Genomic DNA, 25,144 nt, shown 5'->3' with positions numbered 1-25,144 from the left:
GGTGAAGTGCGGTAGATGCATTTCTCCTGATTGGAAAGGTCGAGGTCATTTTTCGTTATCTCCAGTTCTTTATCTGCCCTATATCCGAAAAAGGGAAAGCGCACAAGGGGTGAGGGAGGGGGTGCGGAGGGATGTCGAGCATTTTCGCGCTCAGTCTGCAGTCGCAAAAGTAAGTACTTGCCGTCGGTATAGATTTCAGTAGGACTCTGTCATGGGCGCGGTCAACATCGACAATAGTATTAATGGGAAAGATTCACTTTGCCCCCTTGTCGAAACGTTCGCTGAACGCGTTGTAGTATTTCTTCGTCGGAGTAAAAGAAATCAGCTGAACAGTTTGATTTAAATTAGGTACAGATTATGAATGGTGCAGCACTTTTCGCCAGCTAACCGAAATTTGACATTTGGAAGATATGTATAGTACTTTAGTAAACAGTTCCGTAATTGCTGTCGCATGCACTGAATCATCTACGGAACCTTAGGCTTTCGCAAGAAAACATCGCAAAATTTAGTCACAACTTTGGTCACCACAGTAAGCATGTACAAAGTGATATCATCGTGTCACCATGTGCCTAAACAAAGTTAGGACGTCGTATCTTGGTGCGCGCAAACCGTGCAGTGCTATCGCATTAACGCAGGAACACATCGTGGATCCATGTGCATGCTTGATTTATGCAGATAATATATATAAATGATTCGCATAACATTGATCCCCATGGCGCATGCGTTACTTAACTTTTTGCAACTTGTGCCTCGCTGCCGCTAGCGGGTCGAAGCGTCTTCTCGCGTAGCATCTGAGAAATCGCTGTCGTACGATGCACAGACAGCTGCGGCAGTGTGACGGAATGTAGCGCGCTGAACTGTCATGCTCGTGCTGAAAACGGTAAATTGTCTTAAGGTACGGCCACGCTAGCGGAAAACCGCGCGTGCAAAGAAGCTGGCGAAAATATTTGGAGGACGCTTAAAGGGACACTAAAGGTTACCAGAAACTCAAGTTAAAGTGGTAGAGCAATGTTCTAGAACGTCTAAGGCGTCAATATAATCGCGAACAGAGCTTTAGTAACCGAGAAATTGAGGTAAATGCATGACACGATTTGAGACACCCCAGCGACATTCCGGTACTAGCCCGATGACGAAAGGTCTCCTCATAATTTGTGTTACTAATACTCAACTACTCGTATTAAAAATATCATTTCATTCGATTATAAGCCGGAAAAAATGCTACTTGTCTACGTCTATTCGATTCTAGGAAAAAATAACATTTTGACGTTACCCTTCAGTAATATGGGTGTTCGAAAGGTTTCGTTTTCGCTCGACTCTGCGCCGCGCACGCTTTGGAGTTTCAGTAGTTTCGTTATCGCGTCGTGCTGTGAGGGTTCTGCTCGCGAAACTTTCATTTGGAACAAGCAGCGAGAATGCCACGTCCATGTGATGTCGTGGGAAGCCCTCGTTGCTTTCCCGCTCCGGAGAGCCGGTGTCGAGGCCGCCGTCGTAGTACGCAACGACGCCGGCAGTGCGAGCCCTCAGAAGCAGGTCGCGCTCGTCGGTGCTCAAATCGCTGAAGTTGAGCCCACCATCGCGAGCCAATCTGTCGGTGTCAGGGTCCATTGCGACGAGCGTCGAAGTTAGCGTCATAGAATGAAGTACCAGCTTATGGGCGTCTTGCGCTGGAGTGTGAGGTATAGTAGCGGCGCCTGGTGGCGGTGCGGGAAACGACATCTGGGTCGTGCCAGCTTGGGTCGTATTGAGCCCTGGCTGTGGCGAAGCACGTTTCTAGGCCGAGTTTTGCGTCGATTCGCACATTTTTATGCCCTGTTGCGAGTGCGAAAAGGCTCGTCGCTTCTCATAGACCACGCCGACCACGCTGCGAGCTCGCTGCAGCCTATAGTTTAACGAAAACGGACTCTCCGTGTGCCGTGGGACGTAACGTGGGACGTAATTCGTTTCTCCTTCCGCTAGCCACCATACTCCCGCTTTCGCTCTGCTGTCGGCTCTGTCTTGGCTCTGTTTCTGGCCGCGCGTTCGCGTTTTGCGCAGAAAAGCCGTAGCGCCGTCTGCGGACGCCGTTCTACTCACCGATGGCGCAACGTCACTATGAGACCATGATGTCAGTACTCCTCGATCGGAGGGCGGGCGATTTGAACTGCGCTAGAGGTACGCGGACGCTTCAGAACGCGTTTTCTCTTAAAGTAAGTCTCTCCTTGGCACGAAACAAGCGTTTCGAGGTTTCTGTGATGGTATTTCAACAGTCCACGTTGACTTAATAGTAACCTTTAGTGTCCCTTTAAGATTTGCCTTTGAGAGTGAAACGCGATAGCATTCAAAGATCCCTGAATGCTTCTCACGCTTCCCGGCAACTGGAGCGTATGTATTCGTAATGTTTATCGGGAAACGCTAGCAGCGAACGCTATGCACGAAGGCGGGCTTTGTGGCAGGAACCCGGCCTTGTGCGTGGGCCGCGATGCGCTGGAGGCGAGCGCCAGCTGGAAGTATTGTGAGGAACCGGACGCGCCAATCCATGACCCCCGAGACACCCACGCGCCGGCGTGCGCAAATAGCTTACCCCGCAGTCGGTCTATGAATTGTGGAAATCCTGGAAACGGGGTTTCTTTGAGATTTGCGTAACAGAATTATGTTTTCTCGTATATTCGAATTACAATCCGGGATCTATAATTTCTGTAGGTTGTGTGTATTTCGTAGTTTACGATTTTACCACGTATTTTGCTTGAGAAATTCAGTTAGTTCATTAAATTCTGTGCGTCACATGGATGGCCTGTGTATGAATGGTTCGAACCGTCGAAATCGACATTACCCACTCTTATGAATTATTCTCTCAGTTGCTCGATTACCTACTGTTGTTATGCTTGTGATTGTTGAAATATGTCTTTCGTATGAAACCATAGTCATATTCGCTGCTAAAAGTTAATTGTTGGTGTGCAAGTTTCGTGTTTACTATATGTTGCTATGGTAATTATGTGCACAAACGCGAGCTTGTTCAATGAACTTCCCTTTGTTGCGGCTGTGTAGGCTCGTCCTGCCGTGATTTTTGATGAGTCAAGTGGAAATCTCTCCATTAGTTTATGATGCATCCTCCCAAGGTCGGCCGTGTGTACCACTCAATCCACGGGGTTTTGTTTGGCTCAGTGGAGCCGAGAGCCGGTAGTGGCGAACCCTCGTGTAGTCGTGCTGCTCCGCGGATGGCTTTGGTGGTCTCCATGGTTGTATGCCTTGACCTCTTTTGTGTCAAGGCAGTCCGAAGGTCAGTCAGGCTCGTGTCCTGTAAGACCGACATGGCTGTTTGTGTGTTGAATGCAGTAACTCATTTGTGCTGCACCAGAGCAGCCCCCTTGTCCGGGAAGGACCGTTGGCCCGAACCAAAGCCCCCCTCCCAGTCAACCCTGGTAGAGGGGGAGCGCTAGGGTCAATGTACCGAATGATGTTCGGTTGATGAGTATATGTAAGCTCTGGGACGCGGCACCTTCGGGTGCCAAGTATTCTTCCCATCTGACAACGGCGCTGTGATCAGTAACGCTGAGAGATGGTGTCCGCTGTGGCATGAATATCCGTGTTGTCAGGATTCGAGGCTCAATCCCACCGTTCGTAACTCGTCAAGATTGGAGTCGGGCATGAATTAGAAGGTAGCTGGCCCATGATCGTCCAACTTATCTACGCTGAGGACGTTTTTGAAGGGAAGGACTGCTTCTCATCGAGAACGAGGAACATGGGTTTATTTACAGTATCTACATCAGTCTAGCATGACTGCTTGAGAAAGTACCCCGAGCATCCGCACAACAGCGGTTTGTAAACACTCAGTCCCCCCTCGATTCCAAGGTGACGGAAACGTTCGTCCAGGCATCGTAAACAAGCCGTATCTCGGCGGGACGGCTTACAAACACACACACACACACACACTCACAGATTCACGGTCCGGAACCGACGTCACACGAACTTCGTAGAACTCGGAGCTGACCCCCGCAGCGCGGCCGGTAGCCCATTGTCTTGCGTCCCGAACGGCGCGTGGGAAGAGGCATCAGTAGACGTTCCCGCGGGCACTAGCTCCCCCGCTCGCGGCCGACCAGGTGGGTGGTGGCAGGCTCAGTAACAATAGTTGGTCCGCCGACCGCGTTTAGTCACAATGGCGACGAGGCTAGAGCCTAACGGTGGCGTTCCAAGCAAAGGTTGCCGCCGCTGTCGCAACTGGCTGGCAAAACTTGCACCTGAGCAGGCCGTTCTTAACAGTGTGGCTATCTTGACGCTTCCTGGTGGCGTTTGCCCTCGCTGATTACGTGGCAGCTCCTCATTGGTCTCCCTGATCGGCGGCGAGCGGCATGCCGCAAAAGAAATAGCTGCGATATCCATTCAAAAATACCGTACAGCGCGAAGGATAAGGACAGCGATAGACGACATACACAGCGCTGTGTATGTCGTCTATCGCTGTCCTTGTCCTTCGCGCTTTACGTGTTTTTGATCATGAATTACCAACTAGCCCAAGCAACCACCCTAGTAGATATCCATTCGCTCCGCGCCAAGAAAATGCTGCCGCTCGCGTGTTTTCGCGGCGCGCTTTTTTTCCGCTAATGTGGCCATGCCTCAACGCCGTGCCACGCGGAAAATCGGCCGTGCGCCATGGTGCGCCGCCGACTGTACGCAGTCGCTGCTGCATGTGGGCCGTGACAGGTCGGACTTGGGCCGGCTCCAAAGAGATATGGAGTAGTGAAGGGAATTTGGTTGTCCGTGCGACAGTGATATTTGTCTTTTCGTTGCAGCTATTATTTGAAAGCTTGGTAGTTCACAGACGTGAACGACGAAAGGTTCACAGACGCTCCCACCGTTCGCCGGCACATAGGCTTAGCGTGTGATGCATTTTCACTGTTCGTCATTAGACACGTCGGCGCTTATACGTAAAAATCTGGTACGTAAACGTCAGGTGAAACATCTAGTGCTATTCGTAGCTCCAAAAAAGAAAGAAAGAAACGAAAGAAAGGAAGATACTGCCTTCCTGACGGTATACCGTCTAGGCAAGCGCGGCTCCTACGCGTACGGGAAGTGGCTTCCCTGCGTAACATTGGAGCCCAAGATGGCGGATTCTTGTGCAACTCTGGGCCATATGCATGTATACGCTAGTGCGGTGGAAGGGGCTGGGCCTTCTCATCGCCTGACAAATGTTGACTAGGCCGAATCGCGCGAAGAAGCGCGCCACAGAATAATGCGGGTATTCTTTGCAAATTTTAGCCGAAGTGCGGTGCGGATGAGTCGAGAAACGTTGTTGAACGAGATTGAGGAGACTGCGTAAATTGGTGGCCACTACTCCACAAGCAGAAGACTGTGGTGATGAAACTACATTTGCACAACATTGCTCAGCATTTTATAGAGTTTACATCTACTGTGAGTCCCAAAACTGAATGGAATAAATGAAGTGTACTTTGTTTTTCGAAGTATTCAACCGGTAAGTTGGTTTTCTCGTAGGCGAAGGTCCAAATTAAACGGACCCTCCTTTTTCGGTCTTGAATGAAACATCCCTCTCTAGCCACAGTGACTCTGTAAACTGGCAGCGATGGCATGGACCCTTCGTTTTTGATGAAAAATGCGTGGGTGGATCTGTGGACGACCATTTTAGGTTAATATAAATTTACGTTCCAGAACCACAATCTGGTGGCGAGGGACGCTGCAGTACGTGGAGGCATAGAGTTTCATGCAGTGACTAGAGGGAATTGTGGCGCTAGTGTCTACGGCAGCGATTCAGCCAGCAGGGGAATGATGATTGGTACGAGGGGCGAATCAGACATTCTTTGCCCCTATCTTTTATTAGCCAAAATAAGGTACATACAGGTAATTACAAATATGCGTACTATTCTACGTACCTCACACTATTTTTCCACATAGTCCCCGTACCGGTTCAAACATTTGTCCCATCGCAGCACTAAATTTGAGATGCCCCTGTGGTAGAATTCGTCCAGCTGCCTGTGGAACCACCGTCGGGCTGCTCCCTTGGCTTCATCGTTGCACGTGAATCGCTGTCCTGCCAAGAACTTCAGTGGACCAAAAACGTGGAAATCACAAGGGATTGTTAGGAATGGCCTGCCGAGATGCCGACATCCAAGGTTTCTCAGCCAGCTGCAGCAGCAGGGTCGGCATTTTCTGCGAAGCCACCGTCATTCTCCCGCCAAACGGCGCCACTAAGTCTACTGTGTGCGGAGGACAATACGCCGCGTCCGCGACTCCTCGTCGCGGGATTGCCGAGATGAGTTCGACGAACCAGGCTTTGTGACTGAACACGCCACCGCCTATCTGATCTGCCGTGAGCGGGGGAGTTCCCGAGGGAATGTATCTGGCGGCAACGTCCCACGCGCCTTCCAGGACGCAAGACAATGGAGAACCGGCGGCCACGCTGCGAGGGTCAGCTTGGGGAATAAGAGGCGCCTCCTTTGGTCAAGACGTAAGCCCCAAGTTCTGCGAAGCCCGTCTCACCTCGGTGGGGGCAGTGAAACCAGTGCGTACGTGTGTGTGTAAATCCTCCCGCTCAAAGGCGGCTCGGCTATGTTGACTGGTCGAACGTTTCCCTCACCTAGGGATCTAGGGAGCACGGAGTGTTTATAAGCAGCTGTTTTTCGGCTGCTAGGTGTGCTCGTCAGTGTGCTCTGTGATCGTGCTCGTGAGCTGTGTGCTCCTGCTCGAGAAGCAGTGCGTTTGGAACTTCGTGCTCGCATGCTGTATGCTTCGTCTTGCGTGCTCCATTTGGGAGTCACGCTGGACTGTCGAATGTATCTTGTTCAAATGTAAAAATATGTAAATAAATCCTGCTCGCCTAGTCTTGTCCCCACCCCCCAAGTTCCTCCCTACGACCTACAACCCCTACAACTGGTGGCAGTGGCGAGATCGTCCGACAACTCTTACAGGATGAGGTCCGCACCACGTGGTCCGGTCTGTATGGTGGCTCCATTTCCCTATGGATTTCGATGGGCGTTGGTCTCCTTGCTCCTTATAAAACGAATCACACTTCGTTGCTCGTACGCCGTGGACGTGTGAAGGACAACTGCCATCTTCAACAACTAACAGCAGTGCCGTCCCGCGGAGCTACCGGTAGATAAGCCCGGGCCGGTCCAAGAAAGGTCCACCGCGGGACTGGATATGTTGACTTCGCATTCACAGCCGTAATTGGACAAAAAAAAAAGAAAATATATGGACAAAGACTTTCTGATTCTCCCTCGTACATGGATTTGCTTAAACTTCGTTCTTCTGGCTTCAAACAGCATTGTAACTTTCAACAATTATTTTCAGCAAAGTACTGCGTTTGAAACAATTATGTAAAATTTGTCGGATGGCAGATCCGAAGGTTAGACCTCTCGCAAAAAAGCTCGATATTGAAACCATTACGCCACGGATTCATGGACAACAGGAACCACAATTAGCAGCGATTATGCGTGTTCACAGAGTCTCATTTTTTCCTGCATTTAAATAAAAAAGTGTTGATTGCTTTGAAATTAGTTACAAGCAAACGCTGGAGTCCTTTCTTCTTCCCGCTACCCTCATTTCGCCATGGATTTGCCTGTAGTTAGTGGATACCTGTGCTGCAGACATCGCTGTCCATGCAATTCCCCTTAACACTTTGCTTCAAATGTCTGTTCCTTGAAGCAAGCCTAATGGTGACGACAGGCATGCTTCGCTGTACAGAATATTGCTGCAGAGAAGAGGACGTCTTCTCAATTTCTCCAGGAGGCTTTAATTGATTGATTAAATGCAACAAAACAAATTAAGTACGGAAATGACGATGGGGGTGCTTCACAACAATGCTGGCCCCTGCACCATTCCGCGACGGCGAAAGCAGGCGAGAAGCATTACGCACTGCGGGAAAGCTTACTTTCAAAACCGTGAATGCTCTCTTGAAATATTAAAAGGTTCTTTATAATTTTAGAATGTCCTCAGTGAACGGTTATGTTTGGCAACGGTGCTAATATGCAGCTTAGTGCTATGTTTCCAGAGGACATCCTAGACCCGTTTTCTTGTTTAGATCAAAGCAAGGACCAGATGATTCTCGTCCTTGTTTGGTTGTTCGATAGGATCCGCGATTTATTCCTACCAACAGCTTCCTTCCTTCCTTTTTTTCTTCCTTTCTTTTGTGACCCGCCGTGGTTGCTCAGTGGCTATGGTGTTGGGCTGCTGAGCACGAGGTCGCGGGATCGAATCCCGGCCACGGCGGCCGCATTTCGATGGGGGCGAAAATGCGAAAAACACCCGTGTGCTTAGATTTAGGTGCACGTTAAAGAACCCCAGGTGGTCAAAATTTCCGGAGTCCTCCACTACGGCGTGCCTCATAATCAGAAAGTGGTTTTGGCACGTAAAACCCCAAATATTATTATTATTATTATTATTATATTTCTTTTGTGCTTTCGTGTTTTCTTTACTATCGATGTAAATCTGAATGCACTCGCGTTTTCATATTTTGTCTCCATAAATGTGCGTCTTCCTACTGGTGATAGAACATTTTGCACCGTTCTGAGCAGCTTACAGCCTCAGCCGCAATACCCAGCGCTGTATGATTAGTGCATGCATAATTCCGTGATGAATATCTGCGTATTGTGTAAAGCCTTGAAGGAACCATACGTGTATGGCGGCTCGGTCAGGGCACGCCATACAGAAGTGTGATGGTCCTGCTATCGTAGTTTGCTTTGCTCGCGTGCAAATTTCACGCTGCCAGCTTCTGTCGTGACATAAGAAGTTAAACGTCAGACGTCAGATGTCGCCAAATATTGCACTCAAATAGGATCTCTGAAGTCTGACTCAAGCAACCTGCGCGTTTTGAACTGCGTCCCATATCCGTGCTGTCGGTTGCAATGTGGAATCCAGCAGATAAGTTTTTCACCACCTGGGGGGGGGGGGGGGGGTCAGGTGGTGAAATTACACAAATAACAGATATTGCCTTGAATAATTCTTGAAATCGCGTGCCACTGTGAGCGACGTCACAGCGCTGCCATGTACGTAGGCGCACTTGTGCGATAAACGTCGACTTTCCGGCTGGGAGCGCGACGCCTGCGAGAAGGGCAAACAGCGTTGAGTTTGAAATTTCAGCTCTTTCCGCGGCGCGTAGCGATGCAATACTTTGCAGACACGCTCGTTAGCGCGCATTGCATGGACTGCGCTTGTCAGATCAAAATGGCAAGACCTGGTGAGGGACCCTTTAAATAACGCCAGATGTCCGAGTGGTCGAAACTAATCGGGATCCGCTACCGCATGTCTTATAGTTTTTTTTGCTTTCATATGTTAAACCCCATATAAATTTTATTCATTCAAGTCAATCTGCCAACGTACCGCGACCTTCCCTTAATGTCCATCTGTTCAATTTCTGAGCTGCCGCGTGCTCCACATATGTGCAACATCTAAACGATTATTGAATTCTCAATTATAAGTTTCAGAAACGATGTTCTCTTTCTTTTAATGAAAGAAGTTCAGTGTACACTCGCAAAATGAAATGGGAACCAGTCTATTATTGTTTCAAACCGCGGGCGCTTCTTTCCTGTCTCCATATTTGCGCGGTGGATTGCATACTTCCCGACAGAAGTGTCAGAGGAGTGTCGCACGCGCAGTCTTTCAGCGGTCTTAAGCCTGTTGCGCCATCTACCAGAGAGCTGCGTAGGTTGCAACTCGTTGAAGTGGCATCCGATCGATGCCTCTGATGTTGCCATGCGGCGCGGGAAGATCGTCGCGGCGCAGTGCCGATCTTGGAGTCCGTGCGGATGCCGTGCAATGATAGCGCGGATCGAAAGCACCGCTAGCATCGCAAGTTCGTGCTGCCATCTGCCGCGGCGAAACTGCAACGTCCTAGAGCGCGCACAGCCGGACTGGAGCCGGCGCGAGCGCCAGGCTTTGACCTAGAGCAGTCTGCGCTCTCGCTAGAGCCCACCTTGGTCTAGAGTGTAATAAGATATATTGTAGTACACTCCAGTTGGGCGCCAACCTTCTCCACAGTCCCCACTACTGTGTCCTCGTGACCATTTTTAATAGAAACTGTTCCTGACGTAATCGTAGCAATTCCTATAGCAAAGGAAACGGGTTCCTCGAAATTTTACATAGTTGGAGAGAAATTCGTCCTGGTCCGGGACTCGGAACCCGGGACCACTGCCTTTCCGGGACAGCCGCTCTACCATCTGAGCTAACAAGGGGGCTAGCAGACGGCAGGGCGAAGCCGAATTTATCGACAACTCGAAGCAAAGGCAAGAGTTTGACGTAATAGTTCTGCGGAAACGCGCAGGGTGGAGGGAAGTAATTAATAAACGGAAAATGAGACATCCACTGAATCGTAGCAATTGCTACAAATGAAGCCCATACGGGTTCCTCGAAAGAAAAGCCTCGTAGTTGAAGAAAAATTCGTCCTGGTCCGGCACTCGAACCCGGGATCACCGCCTTTCCGGGGCAGCCGCTCTACCATCTGAGCTACCTTTGTAGCAATTGTGGATGTCTCATTTTCCGTTTATTAGAAACTGTTTCTGCCACTCCCATCATGTCACTGTAGTGAGCGGCCATATTGCTACGTAGATGCACCAATTAACAAGCGGAATGCACAAAGACTAAGAAAAAGCGCTCTTTCTTTTTCTTCGCTATTTTCCGTTGATTCTATTTTTCGAGAAGGAAATACTGTGAGATTAAAGGAAACAGATGAGTAGCGCACGTGCAAATTTTCCCCTCTGGGAAGTACATAATCGGCGGCCTTTGCAGCAGAGAACTTTGAAGTTTCGCGGTGGCACCTCTGCACACATGTGCAGTGTATTGGCGTAGCTTCAGCCGGCAATTACAGATATAGAGAACCAGCAAATTGAGATGCGCATGTTGGTGTGTTTCCTGAACAATCGACAGCATTAAATAGGGTGGCCCAGCTAACGCTATCTAAGCTGTTAAAAGAAAAACAAAAGAAAATAAAAACATTTAAGATATATGGTGCAAGATACAATTTGAAGACCTAGGGTATTTGGTCGTCAGACTTTTGCCGGCGGAGCACCGTAGGTCATAGCCGTATCTGGCTCCGTGTTTGTTTGTTGGTGTTTTTTTTTTAATAGATTGGCCAACGTTAGCTGGCACACACGCGGTACATCCGCAACTATGCAAATGAAACTTTTCTACATTTAGTTTTTCACCCTTCCGCTCATGTTAGTACGACAAAAGACGGATCAATCAATCAATCAAGGGTACACTCTGTTAATTATGCCTCCTTTTCCAAGCGCCGTCACTCTTGGATAAATGTTTTCTCTTTCTTTCTAACTGATTTTGCTTTGCTGTTGTCTTACATGCTCTAGAAAAGAAAAATCCCGGTGTTCATATGCGGGCTTGAAGAATCGCAGCCCAATTTCCAGCTAAGCTCTTCCAAACGTTTCACTTCCTACGTTTACATTTTCGAGCATTTCTAGTTGTAACGATAGCTTCGCTCTAGTATCTGAAGTAATGGCAGAAAGGCGGCCGTGTAGCGTCGCGACACACGTGCTGGTACGAGCGGGTGGACTGACACCCACGACATGCTCCAAATGGAGTGGCCCATGTACCTCAATCGTTGTCACGCTTGCCGAACAGGAAGATTTATGCACCTTCTTGGGTGTTTGCTACGAGCCCTGTATAGTGTAGTCATTGGTGAATCATGCGCCTTGGCTATCGAAAAAGCGCACCACGAGATTCTCGTGCTTCAACTGGGTGCGCGTGGCTAATTGTATGTCAGTCAGCCCCACATGCTCTTTCCTTACTAGTTTCGCATTTGGCTGTGGTGTGCGCTGTACACTTAAGTGCAGACAAAATCTAAGGCCAGGCGCTTTTGGCAAACCTTAAGCGCCGCTTTTAATTGGACTGTTGCTGACTTCTGCACAGTAATAAGCCAAGACACGGTAGCTGCTTCGAATAGAACCGTCCTGTTAGGTTTTTAAAGGGCAATCACCCCAACCTCTCGCGGACATTTGCACCGGTATTTAGACAGTGCCGTGAGCCCGCAAATTGCACTGGAAAGCAACGCGAAAACTTCACGCGGTTATTTGACTTTGTGCGTGTATTCATGCTTATAACGCCGTATCTGTGTGGCGCCCGAGCTAACTTTAGGCAAAGTTCAGGAATATCCCGGTGCACTGGGGTGACGTACACGAAGAATCTTGTCACCCTCTCTGGAGCAAGTTAAAATTGTGTGTGTCTGTTCTGTTAAATTGCATAATTGCCATTCTAAGATTTCATATTTAGTTAAAGTCATTATACTGAAAAACCTGACGCGCACGTTCTTCTATTATACTCACAGTTATCTCCACGACCTGTAAAGCAACTGAACCTATGAACGTAAGAAAACATAATTTCTGAACAACTGAATAACTAACTGAATTGATAAAAACCGATGAGACGACTAGGCAAGCTATTACATAGTACTCTGATGATGATGGTGAGAAAACTTAAAAGAAAAATAAAAGTAAATAACTTCTGGGCCTTGTAGGAGTTGAGGAGGACGTCGGGATGAAAACTTGGGAGGTTTATTTACATTATTTACAGTGAGAGTCAATTAACAGTCGTAAAGTCATTACGGGCCGGCAGCAACTCGGACGCTGCGGCCCGTGGCAAGAAGCTCGAAAGAGATAAATCAAGGAATGCTCTGGAATGCTCTAGGAATGCTCTCGGTCTGTGTCTTTTTAAGCCCTTCGGTGTCTCGAAGACACGTCACCGTCGGCCAATGGGAGAGCCCGCTCAGGTGACGCCATTTTCGGCCAATGGTAGGCGCCCGTGTGATGGTGTCACACCCGGCGGAGAGGGTTGCTGCTTGGTCCTCAATTGTCCGAGGGCTTACTTCTCCCTGCGGTCTTGCCTTGCTGACTTGCAATGCGCCGTCACAATAGGCGGGTGGGGGCGACGCTGCCAGGTTTTCACGGTGCATTACAGCCGTCTTGCTTCGGGACCCACTTTACCTGCAACAGTGCCAGGCTCTCGCTTCACTTCCAGGAAGAGTCAAGCACTGAATAGCTCCACCTGCGGCACACGAGGTGGGGGCCGCCAACTTGTTTGCACGTGCCGCGCCTCTTGAATGTGGTATCCGTGCTTCTGCGCTTCTTAATTAGCTGTGGCGCGATTCAATGTGGTCTGGTGAACTCGAAGTAGGCTCAGGAAACGGTACCGTATCTAACAGCCTCGCCCTCGTATACGTCATTTCTGTTGTTCATTCGCGCTTGCCGAAACGTTTATACCTGAATAGCGGCATGGGTGTGTTCATGCGGCATCTTCTCCCTGCAGGAACTGGCCACCGGCACAGTGAGCCCGCGGCACTGCGTGCGCAACAGCCCGACGGGTTCCGGTGGCGGGCCGGGCCTGGTGGCACAGGCGCCGGCGCACGGCCCCGCCCACGGGCCAGGACACGGGCCTCCCGGGCCGGGAGGACCCGCACACGGACCCCCGCACGGGCCGGCGCACAGCCCCGCGCATGGGCCCCCTCCGCCGCCGCCGCCCCACGGACCCCCTCCTCCTCCGCCGCACGGGCCCCCTCCGCCACACGGGGGGCCGGGCGGCATGGAGCCTGACGGCAGCTGGAAGGGGCCCGCGCCGCCGCCCCACCACCACCCGGCGCTCATGGGCCACGGGCCGGCGGCCATGCACCATGGGCCGCCCCCGCACCACGGTCCCCCTCCGCCCCACCCGGGAGGGCCCCCGCACCCCATGGCGGGGCCTCCGCCACACACGATGCCCGACGGACGGCCCCTCGAGCATGGGTGAGCATTTTGCAACATCGTACGCCTCGCTAGACTGTGCACAGCGGTTAGTTCGCGGAGCGCGAGGTCTAGGACGCCACCTGATCTTATGTCATTGCTTGCCTTCTGAGTGCACTTGAATGTCTGTATCTGCGCAAGAAGCGACGAGCTTGTTTTGCCAAGAGGCGAACGTGGTGCACAAATATGGTCCAATATGTGACGTGACACACCGGAATTATAACGCTTTCTGACAAAAATGCGGTCTCTGTAAACGGGACACCAGCAAGCGAAACCCTAGCACGTCTGCTGTGCGAGCCTTTTTTAGTTGGTTTGTTGCGAACAGCTGCACATACTTGCGAAAATCACCCGCCGCGGCAGCCTGGCTATGGCGTTCCGCTGCTAAAGCGAGCCCCAGGGCTGCGTCAAGGCTCAACCGTACGCGTTGGAACGCGTCTACGCGCGCCGAACCGCGTCTGGGCGAGTAGAACGGCACGCGCGGACTCCCGTTTCGCGTGTTGACGCGCGGCGGCGTCGAGACATAGCACTGCTAGAATTTTTACCCCCGCGCCGGAAGCTTCTACGCGCGTCACCCGCGCGATTCCCACGCGACTATGGCGGACCAACGTAACTTCCGGATTGACTCCTTGCGCGGCGTGCAAGCTGCGTGTGTTGTGACTAGAGTGTACTATTTGTGACTTCTGTGAATTGTGAAATTTGTGAATTCTCGCTGAACCGCTGCCGCCGACGGAAGCTGATCGGCGCGTTGGCAAGATCAGCGCGCCATTTATATAGGAATAAGGAATTCTTTTTTAACTCGGTCTAGCTTCGGTTAAGATTTTGTGTTGTCTTGTTAAATTATTTGCCTGTTTCAAACATAGAATCATGTCAAGCAGGGGAGCAATGAACAGTAGAATACAAGCAAAAGTAACCCTGCTCTCCACGCCTCTGCGCATGCGTGTCGTCACAAGTCAGCTCAACGCGGGATTCCGAAACTTCTTCAAATGCACAATATAGCGCAACATGAAGAAACCGCGGCCCCGGAACGTCGGAATCACGGCTTGAGGGTCGTGGGCACTGTAGTTGCAGGTAGAATCGGCGATGTCTGACAGCAGCATCAACGCGACAAATGCAACTTGTAGCAAGACAGAAATTTCTGGTCCCGATGTGTTTAAGATGCCGATTGGAAGTTTTCGCGTTGTTCCGGCCGTTGCATTCGAAGAAATTTTTCTACATTGCTACATGTAAGAATATATTTTTACATGTCTACTGCATGGTGCTGTTTCTTTTACCATTCATATAAAAATTGAATGCAATTGACACCGATAGCTGCACTGAACTATAAAACAGTTTCGACGTGCAGGTTAAAAAAGAACTTTTTTTTAAAAATAATTGTGCATCCGATCAATGCCTGCATTTCTACTTATCCACACTTCGTTCATTTAACCTGGTGATGACGAGTTAACAAATTGAGAAAGTTTGTTTTCTATTGCATCATAACATATCTCAGCTGAAAAAAAATGTTCACCTGGTGCAGAAAAAAAAGTATTTTGATTCTTTTTTTCTTGAGGGAGAAAGGGCGTTATAAGAAAAGTTACATAATATTTAAAAAAAGTGATTTCACTTATTGTCCAGTCGGCAATGTGCGTTATAACATCTGCTGATTGGTTGACAGTTTAACAGCTGAACCCAGCAAAAGTTGGTAATAGAAAGGGTCTGTTCTCTTTTTCTTTTTTTTCCGTAAAGCATATTGTATGGACAGAATCTCATTCAGAACAAGTGGAAGCAAGGTTAACATACCTAGAGGGTGTCATGTGCGTCGGTGCTGGCTTAGCTGTTCTAGACGAATTCACTGACTCTTTGCTCAACGGTAAACACCTCTTATAAACCGAGGCATAGCAAAAAAGAAAACGATTGCGGCTACGACGCAACAGCAAGGCTCTGCATATTCGTGGGGAAAGGAATATAGAAACACACTCAACATAGACGCTTTAAGGTATGTGTCCAATTTCTTTTTAAATGTGTCGGCTGAAGAGCAAAATACTCGCAAAACGATTTGTATTTCTCTCACTTCCAGCGCCTCTGTATTCGGTCCTCTCAGCCCTTAGTATGAAAAGGCCAGAATTTCAACCAGTTTAGCAAAGAACGATGTAGCCAAACGGCTTTTTAAATTTTTCATTTCGGTTTGCCCGCCGCTGCCGCCGCTGCCGCCGCCACCGCCGCCACCGCCAACCAAAAATGGCCGCGCGCCGGCGCCGACTAGAAACGTCCACCACGCCGCCGCCGGTCGAAACCGACACGGCACGCGCGTGCCACGCGTGTTTTGTGGTCGATCATGGCCGTCACCGAAGTCTTCGGCCATATAGCGGCTGCATTAAGCGCCGATGCTGCTGCAGGTTTCGCTCAGGTTCACAATATTCGCATGAAGTTGCAGTTGCGCTTATTGAACCACTAAAAGTCATGCAATCTCTTTGAAAAATAGAAAAGGGAATTTTAAGTTAGAACTTGTTGTGCTCTGTTGGGCATCTTTAACGCATTGCTTAACGTGGCCGCTGAGCGAAGGCTAGGCTGTCTTGAACACGGCAACCTAGCAACACTGCGTCGCCGTAACGAAGCGCGCGTAGACGCGCGGTGACACGGGCATCATTTGGATGCGTGCCCTCTTCCGCCGCCGTGCACGAAATGACGTCGAGCGAACGCGGCGCGTGCGGACGCGTACGTCTGGCAGGGGCTCGAGGTCGTGGGTTCGATGCCGGCCGTGGCGGCACGTTTTCGGAGGGGGCGAAACGCAGAAATGGTCGTGACTTAGGTTTAGGTGCACTTAATAGAACACGGCCAGGTGGTCCAAATTTCTGAAGTCCCCCACTACGGCATGCCTCATAATCAGATCGTGGTCTTGGCACGTAGATCGCCAGAATTGAATTATATTTACCTGCGAACAGAAAAAAAAAAGTTTTTCCACTGTATATAGAGTGGTTCTACGAAATATAACTGCTTAGCTTTAAAGGGTCGCTAAAGGCAAATACTAAGTCCACGTGGACTGTTAAAATAACGTTCCTGAAGCCTCGCAGCTCTTGTTTAGCGCCAAGAAAAGACTTAGTTTTCGAGAAAATTGCATCTGATGGGTCCGCTTACCTTTAGCGCAACTATAATTGCCCGCCCCCGAGCGTGGAGTGATCACGTTGAATACGCCATCACCGCCCTTTACTGGCGTCGGTGAGTAAAACGGCGCCAGACAGACCGACTGCTTGTTCAAAATGCACACATGCGGCTATGGAGAAACCGAGCTGAGACAGAGCGTTTGATTCGCCGCAGCAGCTGCTCTTGGTGAAGTGGCGTGGACTGTTCGGGAATCCCGCGACATCGCGTGGACGTAGCATTCTCTGGTGCTCGCACTTTGTGTGAGTTTCGCTAGCCAGCAAAACCAGCGCAGCACTACGCAATAACGAAACTATACTAAAACGGGAACGCAAGGGCGTCGCAGAGTGGAGAAAAAGAAAGCTTTCAACCGTCCGCGTCGTTGTCAAGGCAGTAAAAATTCGGCTTTACGCTGACGACTGCGTTCTCTACCATGTCATTTCTACACCTAACGGTCATAACACTCTGCATCAATCTTTTATAAGTTTTTGTGAATGGTGCGAACTCTGGGAAATGAACATTAACTTAAAAGAAACAGTCATAATGTCCTCTTACAAGCATGCCAATTTCTCATATTTCAATTACTCCTATAAATCCACTTTTCTGCCGCGCGCATATGAATAAGTATTTAGGCCTCCTTTTCACTCCAAGGTTATCTTGGTCTGAACATATTCTAACAACTTGCAACAAAGCACTAAAGAAACTTGGTTACCTAACCCGAACTTTACGTGCTGCCCCGAAAGAAACTAAACTCATTACATACAAAACACTTGTAAGACCTATTCTTGAATATGCGGCTACCATATGGAACCCTTACAAAATTTCGGACATCCACAAAATTGAATCTGTTCAGAAAAAGGCGGTTCGTTTCACATACCGCCGCTATGACAGAATGTTTTCACCGTCATCTCATCTGCGTATGCTCGCGGTTTAACCCCTTTTTCCCACCGTCGTCACATTAATTCTCTGAGACTTCTACACTATTTTACTCTCCACATTATGTTTCCCCTAACACATATCTGACCCGTGCAAAGCCCCTAATCACAAAAAACAGCAATCACTTAAATTTATCGCTCTTTTTTGCTCGCACCAACACATTTAATACAGTTTTTTTTCCTAGCTATTGAACTCTGGAATGATCTGCTTGGTTCCATCCGTTGTTTACCACATAAAGAATTTGGAGATGCTATTGAGTGCTCCCGGCCTTTAGCCATGTTACTCACATATGCTTCTTTTGTATTGTGAGTTGTATTTTCCACATATTGTATTCACCCACTCCTGCAATAGCCCTTCTGGGCTGCCGTATCTGTAAATAAATAAATAAATAAATAAATAAATAAATAAATAAATAAACGTCAGTGAGCTCTTTCTTTTCTTAGTCTAATAGAACTGGACAATAAAAATTTTCTTTTGTATTTTAATGCAATATAATGTGTTTTTATTGCGAGTCGTTAAGTACTAGTTAAATAATTATAAAGAAGAGTGCCTACGTCATCGGGCTAGTGGCCGCTCGTTAGTGGCTCTTTACCAGGGAAGTCTCTAATCGTGTCCTGCATTTACCTCAATTTCTCCATTACTAAAGCTTTTTCGCCATAATATTGACACCTTACACGTTCTCGAGTACTAATCTACCACTTAGCTTGACCTAATATTTGCCTTTAGTGTCCCTTTAAAGAAGCCTAACCGTGGTGAGTGAGTGAGTGAGTGAGTGAGTGAGTGAGTGAGTGAGTGAGTGAGTGAGTGAGTGAGTGAGTGATAAGAAGGTAGAGATGTTAACCAGTCAAGAGTCCGGTCGGCTACCCTACGCTGGGAGAAAGGAAAATGGGAACATGAAGACGAGAGTGAGAGAGATAGACAAAGGAATGCGATGATTGTGAGCACGCAGTAACCGTAGTGGAACGCGCTGAACTGAAGACGTCCCCCTGGTCACATAAACATGTATTCCCAGCTATGTTAAGGGAAGTACACCGATAAGAAATGTTGATATTTCAGCACAAACAAATGTTCTCAGAACAAGTGACACATCACCAAAAATCTACGTAATGCTGTTTCATCGAAGCATGAAATAGATAGCGAATTTGAGGTACATGTCACACAGCACCCGAATCTTAGCCCGAATTGCTAATTCCATGACCGATAAGCTAACATAACAGTAGCGTAACGCAGTGGACACGTCCCTATGCATGAGCGGCTTTTTTTGTATTTGTGCTCGCTGTTCATGTGTATCCGGGCGTATCGGTCCCTTGCGTGTTTAGTACCGATTGTTGCAACTAGAGGGAGAGTGAAGACAAAACCAACAGACTTCGCGAACGTAAGCATTGTTACGACGAATTACGCACCATTGAAGTAACATAAAAACTATCAGTACTCTGTCTGCGCAAAATCGTGTGTCAATTGCTTCGTCAGAAGCGACACACTATCCCTATTGTACTCTATCTCGGCGTACACGCCTAGATAGAGTACTATTAGTGCATCATCAGACCGAAATAAGACCACGTGTGAATTATAAACAGCCATTAACGTTTCGTTCACGATTTCTATCGAAATCACTGTGTCACTGGAAAACAAATTATTCGCCCAACAGCAAAAACAGCGCCTTTCAGGATTAACTCAATGCATTGTATGCTGTCCAAAAGACGCCAGAAGGCAGATGATGGCGGCGCAGTTACGTGCTCGTTAATGGCAGCTCCCATGCGGGGGCGCTGTAAATCGTCTATGTCTGTCAGTGGAAGTTATCGCGCGAGCATCGACCGATCAATTAACGGCGCCGTGAAAGGATGCTTTCGGCGCGGCGGTACGTGATTGAGGGGAAGTCCTCGTTACGTTACTCATACTTCGTTACTGCAAAATCCGTTATTCATTGCGACTGCGACTGCTAATGCAAATAGCTTCAGCCGCACTACCTCAGTTCAATTGTTTAGATGTTAACAAATATATGACCGCAGTATCGTACTTTCATGATGTCCTTCAGTGTGGACGCGTTCGTGCATGGTCGAGAAAGGGACCCCTGTAGTGCATCGAAAAAGAGGTTGTAAATGCACATATGACAAAAAATACCTATAATGTAACAATGGTATCGAGAAGGAGTGTACGGTTCGCAGCAGAATGGTTGGTTGCTGCAACAGAGTGCAAACAAATATATCTATGCTGTAGCACAAACATCGCAAAAGAAAGAAAAGAGAGAGAAAAAAGAAAGGCGGGGTATAACTCGGGTGCGATTGTTGGAAGAGCGGGGCGTGAAACTTATCATGGAGTAAAAATGTACCTAACAAGCGCCTAGCAGACGTTAGATTTATACTGAAGCGCATCTAAACGAACTTGCTATATCGTGGGGCACTCGACCTGGATTGAGCGGCGTGCGTTCGCTCCAAATGCTTTGCAGACGACTATCGCCTCTAGGTAGTATTTTGTGAACAAACGATGTCGCCGCTAATGGCATTTGGTTCCGATCCTGACACGAACAGTCCCGAAAGCCGATCGTCTTATTGGCTATTGCAATGAAACCGGTTGAACCGATTCAGAGAGATTGATAAACGAAGGAAACGCAGGGAGATTAACGAGGAAAAGCCGGTATAGCTACACTGTAAACGGAAATAACTCTCAGGTGGAAGTATAATGCTTGTCCTCTGTAGCGGCCTTCCGGTTGGGAGTTTATCATACTCCGTATGATCGGAGTAGAATTTTACTCCTTGCGAGCGGAATTTTTGCTTGGAACCATGGGCTGTCTTTTATTTATTTATTTCATTTTTCTTACTTCCCGCTGGGCGGAGTATTCTCGATGTGCAACAGGAGTATAAAAGGAGCTATCGCGCCAGCTTGCGTGAAGATTTCTCTATGCAGATGCTAGTGGTCAAATTTCGAAATATGCACACAATACCGCGTCAAATTCAACGAAACAAGTCAATGAAAGCACATCAACCATGGCATACATAAACGTTTGAGAAACGCACAATGCAGAACTTTGAAAGACATCCAACGTGCTCGCGACATACAAAAAGAAACGCTGCCAGTACATATATAACCACGATAATGTGTGCCTCGAAACCGCCTAGTGAGCAGCTGTGCTGTTTTCAGAATTACGACTCACATGCTCGCTCACATGAGAACTGCCTCTCTCAAATTAACAGAGTACATCAATCAACACAACACTGTTAATTCAGAATAATGTGAAAACAAAGTTAATGGTATAATTTTCAAAATTAGCATGCCCTTCTGTGAGTGCTGAACCGACTTGTGCTGAAGCGACACTCCCGACGTTCGCGGCCAAAAAGTAGTGCGTTAGTTACAGTATAAGTGCATGTGGTTCATGGCCAAATTTACTTTGTGAAAAATAGTGGTAGCGTAGCAAGAATTTAATTAATGTGAGCGTGACCCACAGCAACCGACGTAACACCGAAAAGTGCGCAGTCATACATTTTCTAGACCGCACTACTTGCTCAGCGTCCAAGCGATGTCTCTCGGTTATGAAAAGGAACTACATCGCTGTCGAACGAAAACTCACACTCGAAGCCAGCAGGCATGCTTCCATATCAATGTCTGGGATAGATCACAATGTTAATGCGATATCGGAAGCAACGATGTGATCAAAACGGAAATGCGCGATAACAATGCGATTCACATCGCTCAGTAAGAAGCTTTATTTACAGTACGCATACTTATGTCCTACCGTTTTTCTTGGGCAAGGATATCCGTACTCAGAAACATAAAAACAGGTGCTTGCCGTTCGGTCTTTCTCACTGACCACACAGGGCCGCAACGAACTTGGAGCATGCAATTCATGTGCTACTAGCACGGACGTCATCGTTCGAACAGTCGCTGCTGTTGCCATTGCTAAGCGATCCTTTCAAACATTGCACCGGCCGTTGTCAGCATGTATTCACAAGGACATACAAGTCGCGTTTCACGTACTGAAGAACACAAACCACGGTCACACAGCACGAAAACGCAGTCAGAACCCGACCCGACATCACGAGTCACTGAGCAGCTTCGAAGTATGCGTAAGCCTTTTTCCGCTCTTGAGAACGTTGCTCTTGGATTCATCGCTGTCAGCAAAGTGATCACAGCTAACGCACTTGAAGCTGAGATACAGTGAGCTTCAGGCACGCCTATAACACTTCCTGGAAGGAAATGCGGAAAACAAATTGACGAAAAACTGTCACGGAACGACACTTCACAGATGTGAACAAACCGTCACCCATGAGCACTGCCGACTCCGCCGAACGTGCTCGGTCGCTGGTGCGGCGAACAGCCTCATGGGAAGTGCCACGTGACCAACCTGTTTCGGCGGAGGGGAGTTTTTTTAAAACTCCCTGTTGGAGTTTCACAGGAGAACAAGATTTAGAAGCGGAGTAAAATCGCGTCATGTCGCCTATAATCCTCCCGCAGCTAGCCAACGGAGTGAAACGAGGGAATGGCGCTGTATTGCTCCCATACAGCGGAGTAAATATTCGAGGATGGGAGGTTTTAGGGCATATCACCTGTTAAAAACTCCCAGCTGGGTTTATTTTCGTTTACAGTGTAGAGGGAAATCTGGCGCTGCTGCGCTAGTATGCATGGGGATGCCGGTATATGGTGACTTCGGATTGGCATCGTTCCCGGATAGCGGACACCTTGAAGACGCGCCTGCTGGCAAGCAGCGTTCTGTCTGTCACAATGATTCATGTTCTACTAAGACAGCACGTAAAAAGTTGTTTTAGCATTATTATTACACAAAAACATGTTTTGTTTAATTATGTTAACTTGTTATGTCATGTACAGTTATATGAAACGTAAAAAGTATCAGCGGTCCGCTAAAGTTGGAGGACAGACGACAACATTCTCGCTCGCTTTCGACCAGTTGTCGTTTGTTCTTGCTTTTCTTCGCTTGGCTATGTATTCTGGGTGAGTAAACGTCACTGGAAGATGTAATATGCGTGAATGAAAAAAATTTACGAAGATTCTACTTTAAGGACTTGTTATTTGTCTAGCCATATCGACGTTTTAGACGAAGCTCTTAGAACACCAGCCAACACAAGCCTCGCAGACACGTATACCGTCATTCCCATGACAGCACAGCGCCCCTTATATAGGAAACTCCCATAGACGATGGCGCCAGATTTCCGTCTAGGTATTATAGTGAGAAACTCTATGGCCACATCACCTGTTAAGAACTGCCAGGTGGGTTTATTTTCGTTTACAGTGTACCCTGCACGGGGAAAAGGGAAGGGATAAAAACGAAGAAAGATGAGTATCGAAACGGGAGTCGGCGCACAAATTGAAGCACGCGTTTATCGCAGCCTATCTCGCAGGTCCGTAGACTGCATGATGCAAACTAGCGCTCTGGCTGCCTTTAGAGCACACGCCCGTTGGGACCACTGTCCAAGTACATTTTGCTCTGACAGTGGCCGGCTGTCAGTGTCTGTAACGCCGTACGCGCAGCACCTGCTTCTCCGTACTATAACGTGGGCAGATGTGAATATGTGCGAGTGTTAATTCACAGCCGCAAGTGTCATAGGTACAGGGCGTTCGGCCCATTCAGTTATGAACTAGCATGACTTAATGAACTCGACACCAAGCCACAGGCGGTACAACAGGGTTTCTGGTAGCCCAGGCGGTATAGGTAGATCTTCAAGTCAGGAGCCAGTGAATGTACAGGCGACATTTCGCGAAACTCGTTGAGTTCGACGAGGCCAACTATACTATCTCGTGCCACAGAGCGAAGTGTCGCTCCTCAATCTGCATGCTCTTCCGAGTGGAATTGAAATATATCTTCTGCTGTCGTGCGCAGATTGGGCGGATTCGTCGGCGCGATCGTTTCCACTGTCATCACGGTGTACCGGCAGTCACTGATAAAGTTTTGTTGCTCGATGGTGTAAATGCCTCATCGTTGATAAATTTTATTCATGAAATCATTGAACTTTGAATACTTAAGAGGGCTGCCTTCGAGTCGCAAACCATGGGCTGCAGCGATGAAGTGGCTCCTGACGAATAAAATCGAGTGCCACTCCAGGTACCTCCGCTCTCGTACAACTTGCCAGACATGTCGTCTTGGTCTTGATTTTAACAGACATCACTGAGAACCGAATCAGTTACGACAAACGAATGCATGCTCAGTGAAGCGCCCTTTTAGAACATTACCGCCTCGCTGTGCGAACTCCCTTGTGCTAAATTTCTTGCAACTGGTCGTCCTTCATTAAAACAGCGGAGAGAGAAACAACTTTATTCTTCTTTAAGACGGTGCAGTATACTTCGTAACAGCGTAAAACTTATTAGAATGAGTTTTATAAAATTTAAAGTTTTATATATGTAATCTATTGTTTACAGAAAAACAAAATAATTCATCGCTGGCAAGATGTAATGATTCCTTTAGCTCAATTTTGTTCTGATCTTTCCATCCACCCCTCGCGACGGACCGATCCCGTTGACAACGCACACGGAGCGCTGCTCGAACTACTGTCGCAGTGCAAAAAGCATGGAGTGTTGCGAATGGTAATTTTCGAAACCGAATCGAATACGAACCGAATAGCGTGCAAAGCGAATCGAATGAAATCGGATATCGAATACTTTTCGAATAGTTCTCGAATAGTGAACTACCGTTACCACCAGTAATATAAAACGATTTTCGCATCCTAGTACATTTACGATGTTAGCGAGTTTCTGTCATTATAATGCCCCTTATGAATCGTTGTTTATTAAAAACGCAAATGAAGCATTAGGGGCAAATAACCAGTTGGTTCACCTACACGGGAATCATTGGTGAATACGAATAGTAGCGGTTTAGCCAGAAAGGTTTATAAAGAGAAAGGTGAGCGACGTAGCCCTTTCCACTAGTAACTTCTCGTGTTTAATGTCTACTATGACTACCAGAATTAAAGATGTTGCGATGTTACTCCAATTTTATGCTTGATGTGCGCAGTTTGAGAGTTGAGATATACCAAAATTATTAGAAATCTATTAGCAAAATCTTCGTATTTACGAATTGTAACTATTAGATTCGTAGACCGAACTGAATGGGCCAATATTCTACGCGTTATTAGTAAGTTTCGAATATTCGCACACCCCTAGCAAAAAGGAAAATAGTTGTAGCGGAATCGATACCTTATCCGAAATAAATTCACCACCCACAGAAAAATTCCTCACCAGTAACCCTATCCAATTTTCAGCGCCAAATATTCTTTTGCTAAACGTGAAGCAGATGTGTGCCTTGCCATAGGCCAGATAGTTCGCCATAGGCCTATAGTTTGCCATAGGCCTATATAGTTCGCCAGCCCCGGTGGACTGTGGTGTTCTGCAGCTGAGCTCGATCGAGGTCGCGGGTTTAATCACTGATTGCGGCAGCTGCGTTT

At 48.1% G+C, this 25,144-nt stretch overlaps 1 protein-coding gene across 2 annotated transcripts in view; it reads left to right on the top strand.

Annotated features, from left to right (window-relative positions):
• LOC142565493 (LIM domain-binding protein 2-like) overlaps positions 1-25,144 on the top strand; it is a 398,298-nt gene that overhangs the window by 248,248 nt on the left and 124,906 nt on the right. For both annotated transcript variants that reach the window (XM_075676267.1, XM_075676266.1), the window contains exon 3: positions 13,234-13,706. In XM_075676267.1, coding sequence (XP_075532382.1) covers positions 13,234-13,706 — 473 coding nt within the window. The remainder of the gene's footprint in view (positions 1-13,233; positions 13,707-25,144) is intronic.

This window comes from Dermacentor variabilis, chromosome 1 (genome assembly GCF_050947875.1).
Source record: "Dermacentor variabilis isolate Ectoservices chromosome 1, ASM5094787v1, whole genome shotgun sequence".
Taxonomy (NCBI): Eukaryota; Metazoa; Arthropoda; class Arachnida; order Ixodida; family Ixodidae; genus Dermacentor; species Dermacentor variabilis.
This window is presented reverse-complemented; position numbering and strand designations above follow the sequence as displayed.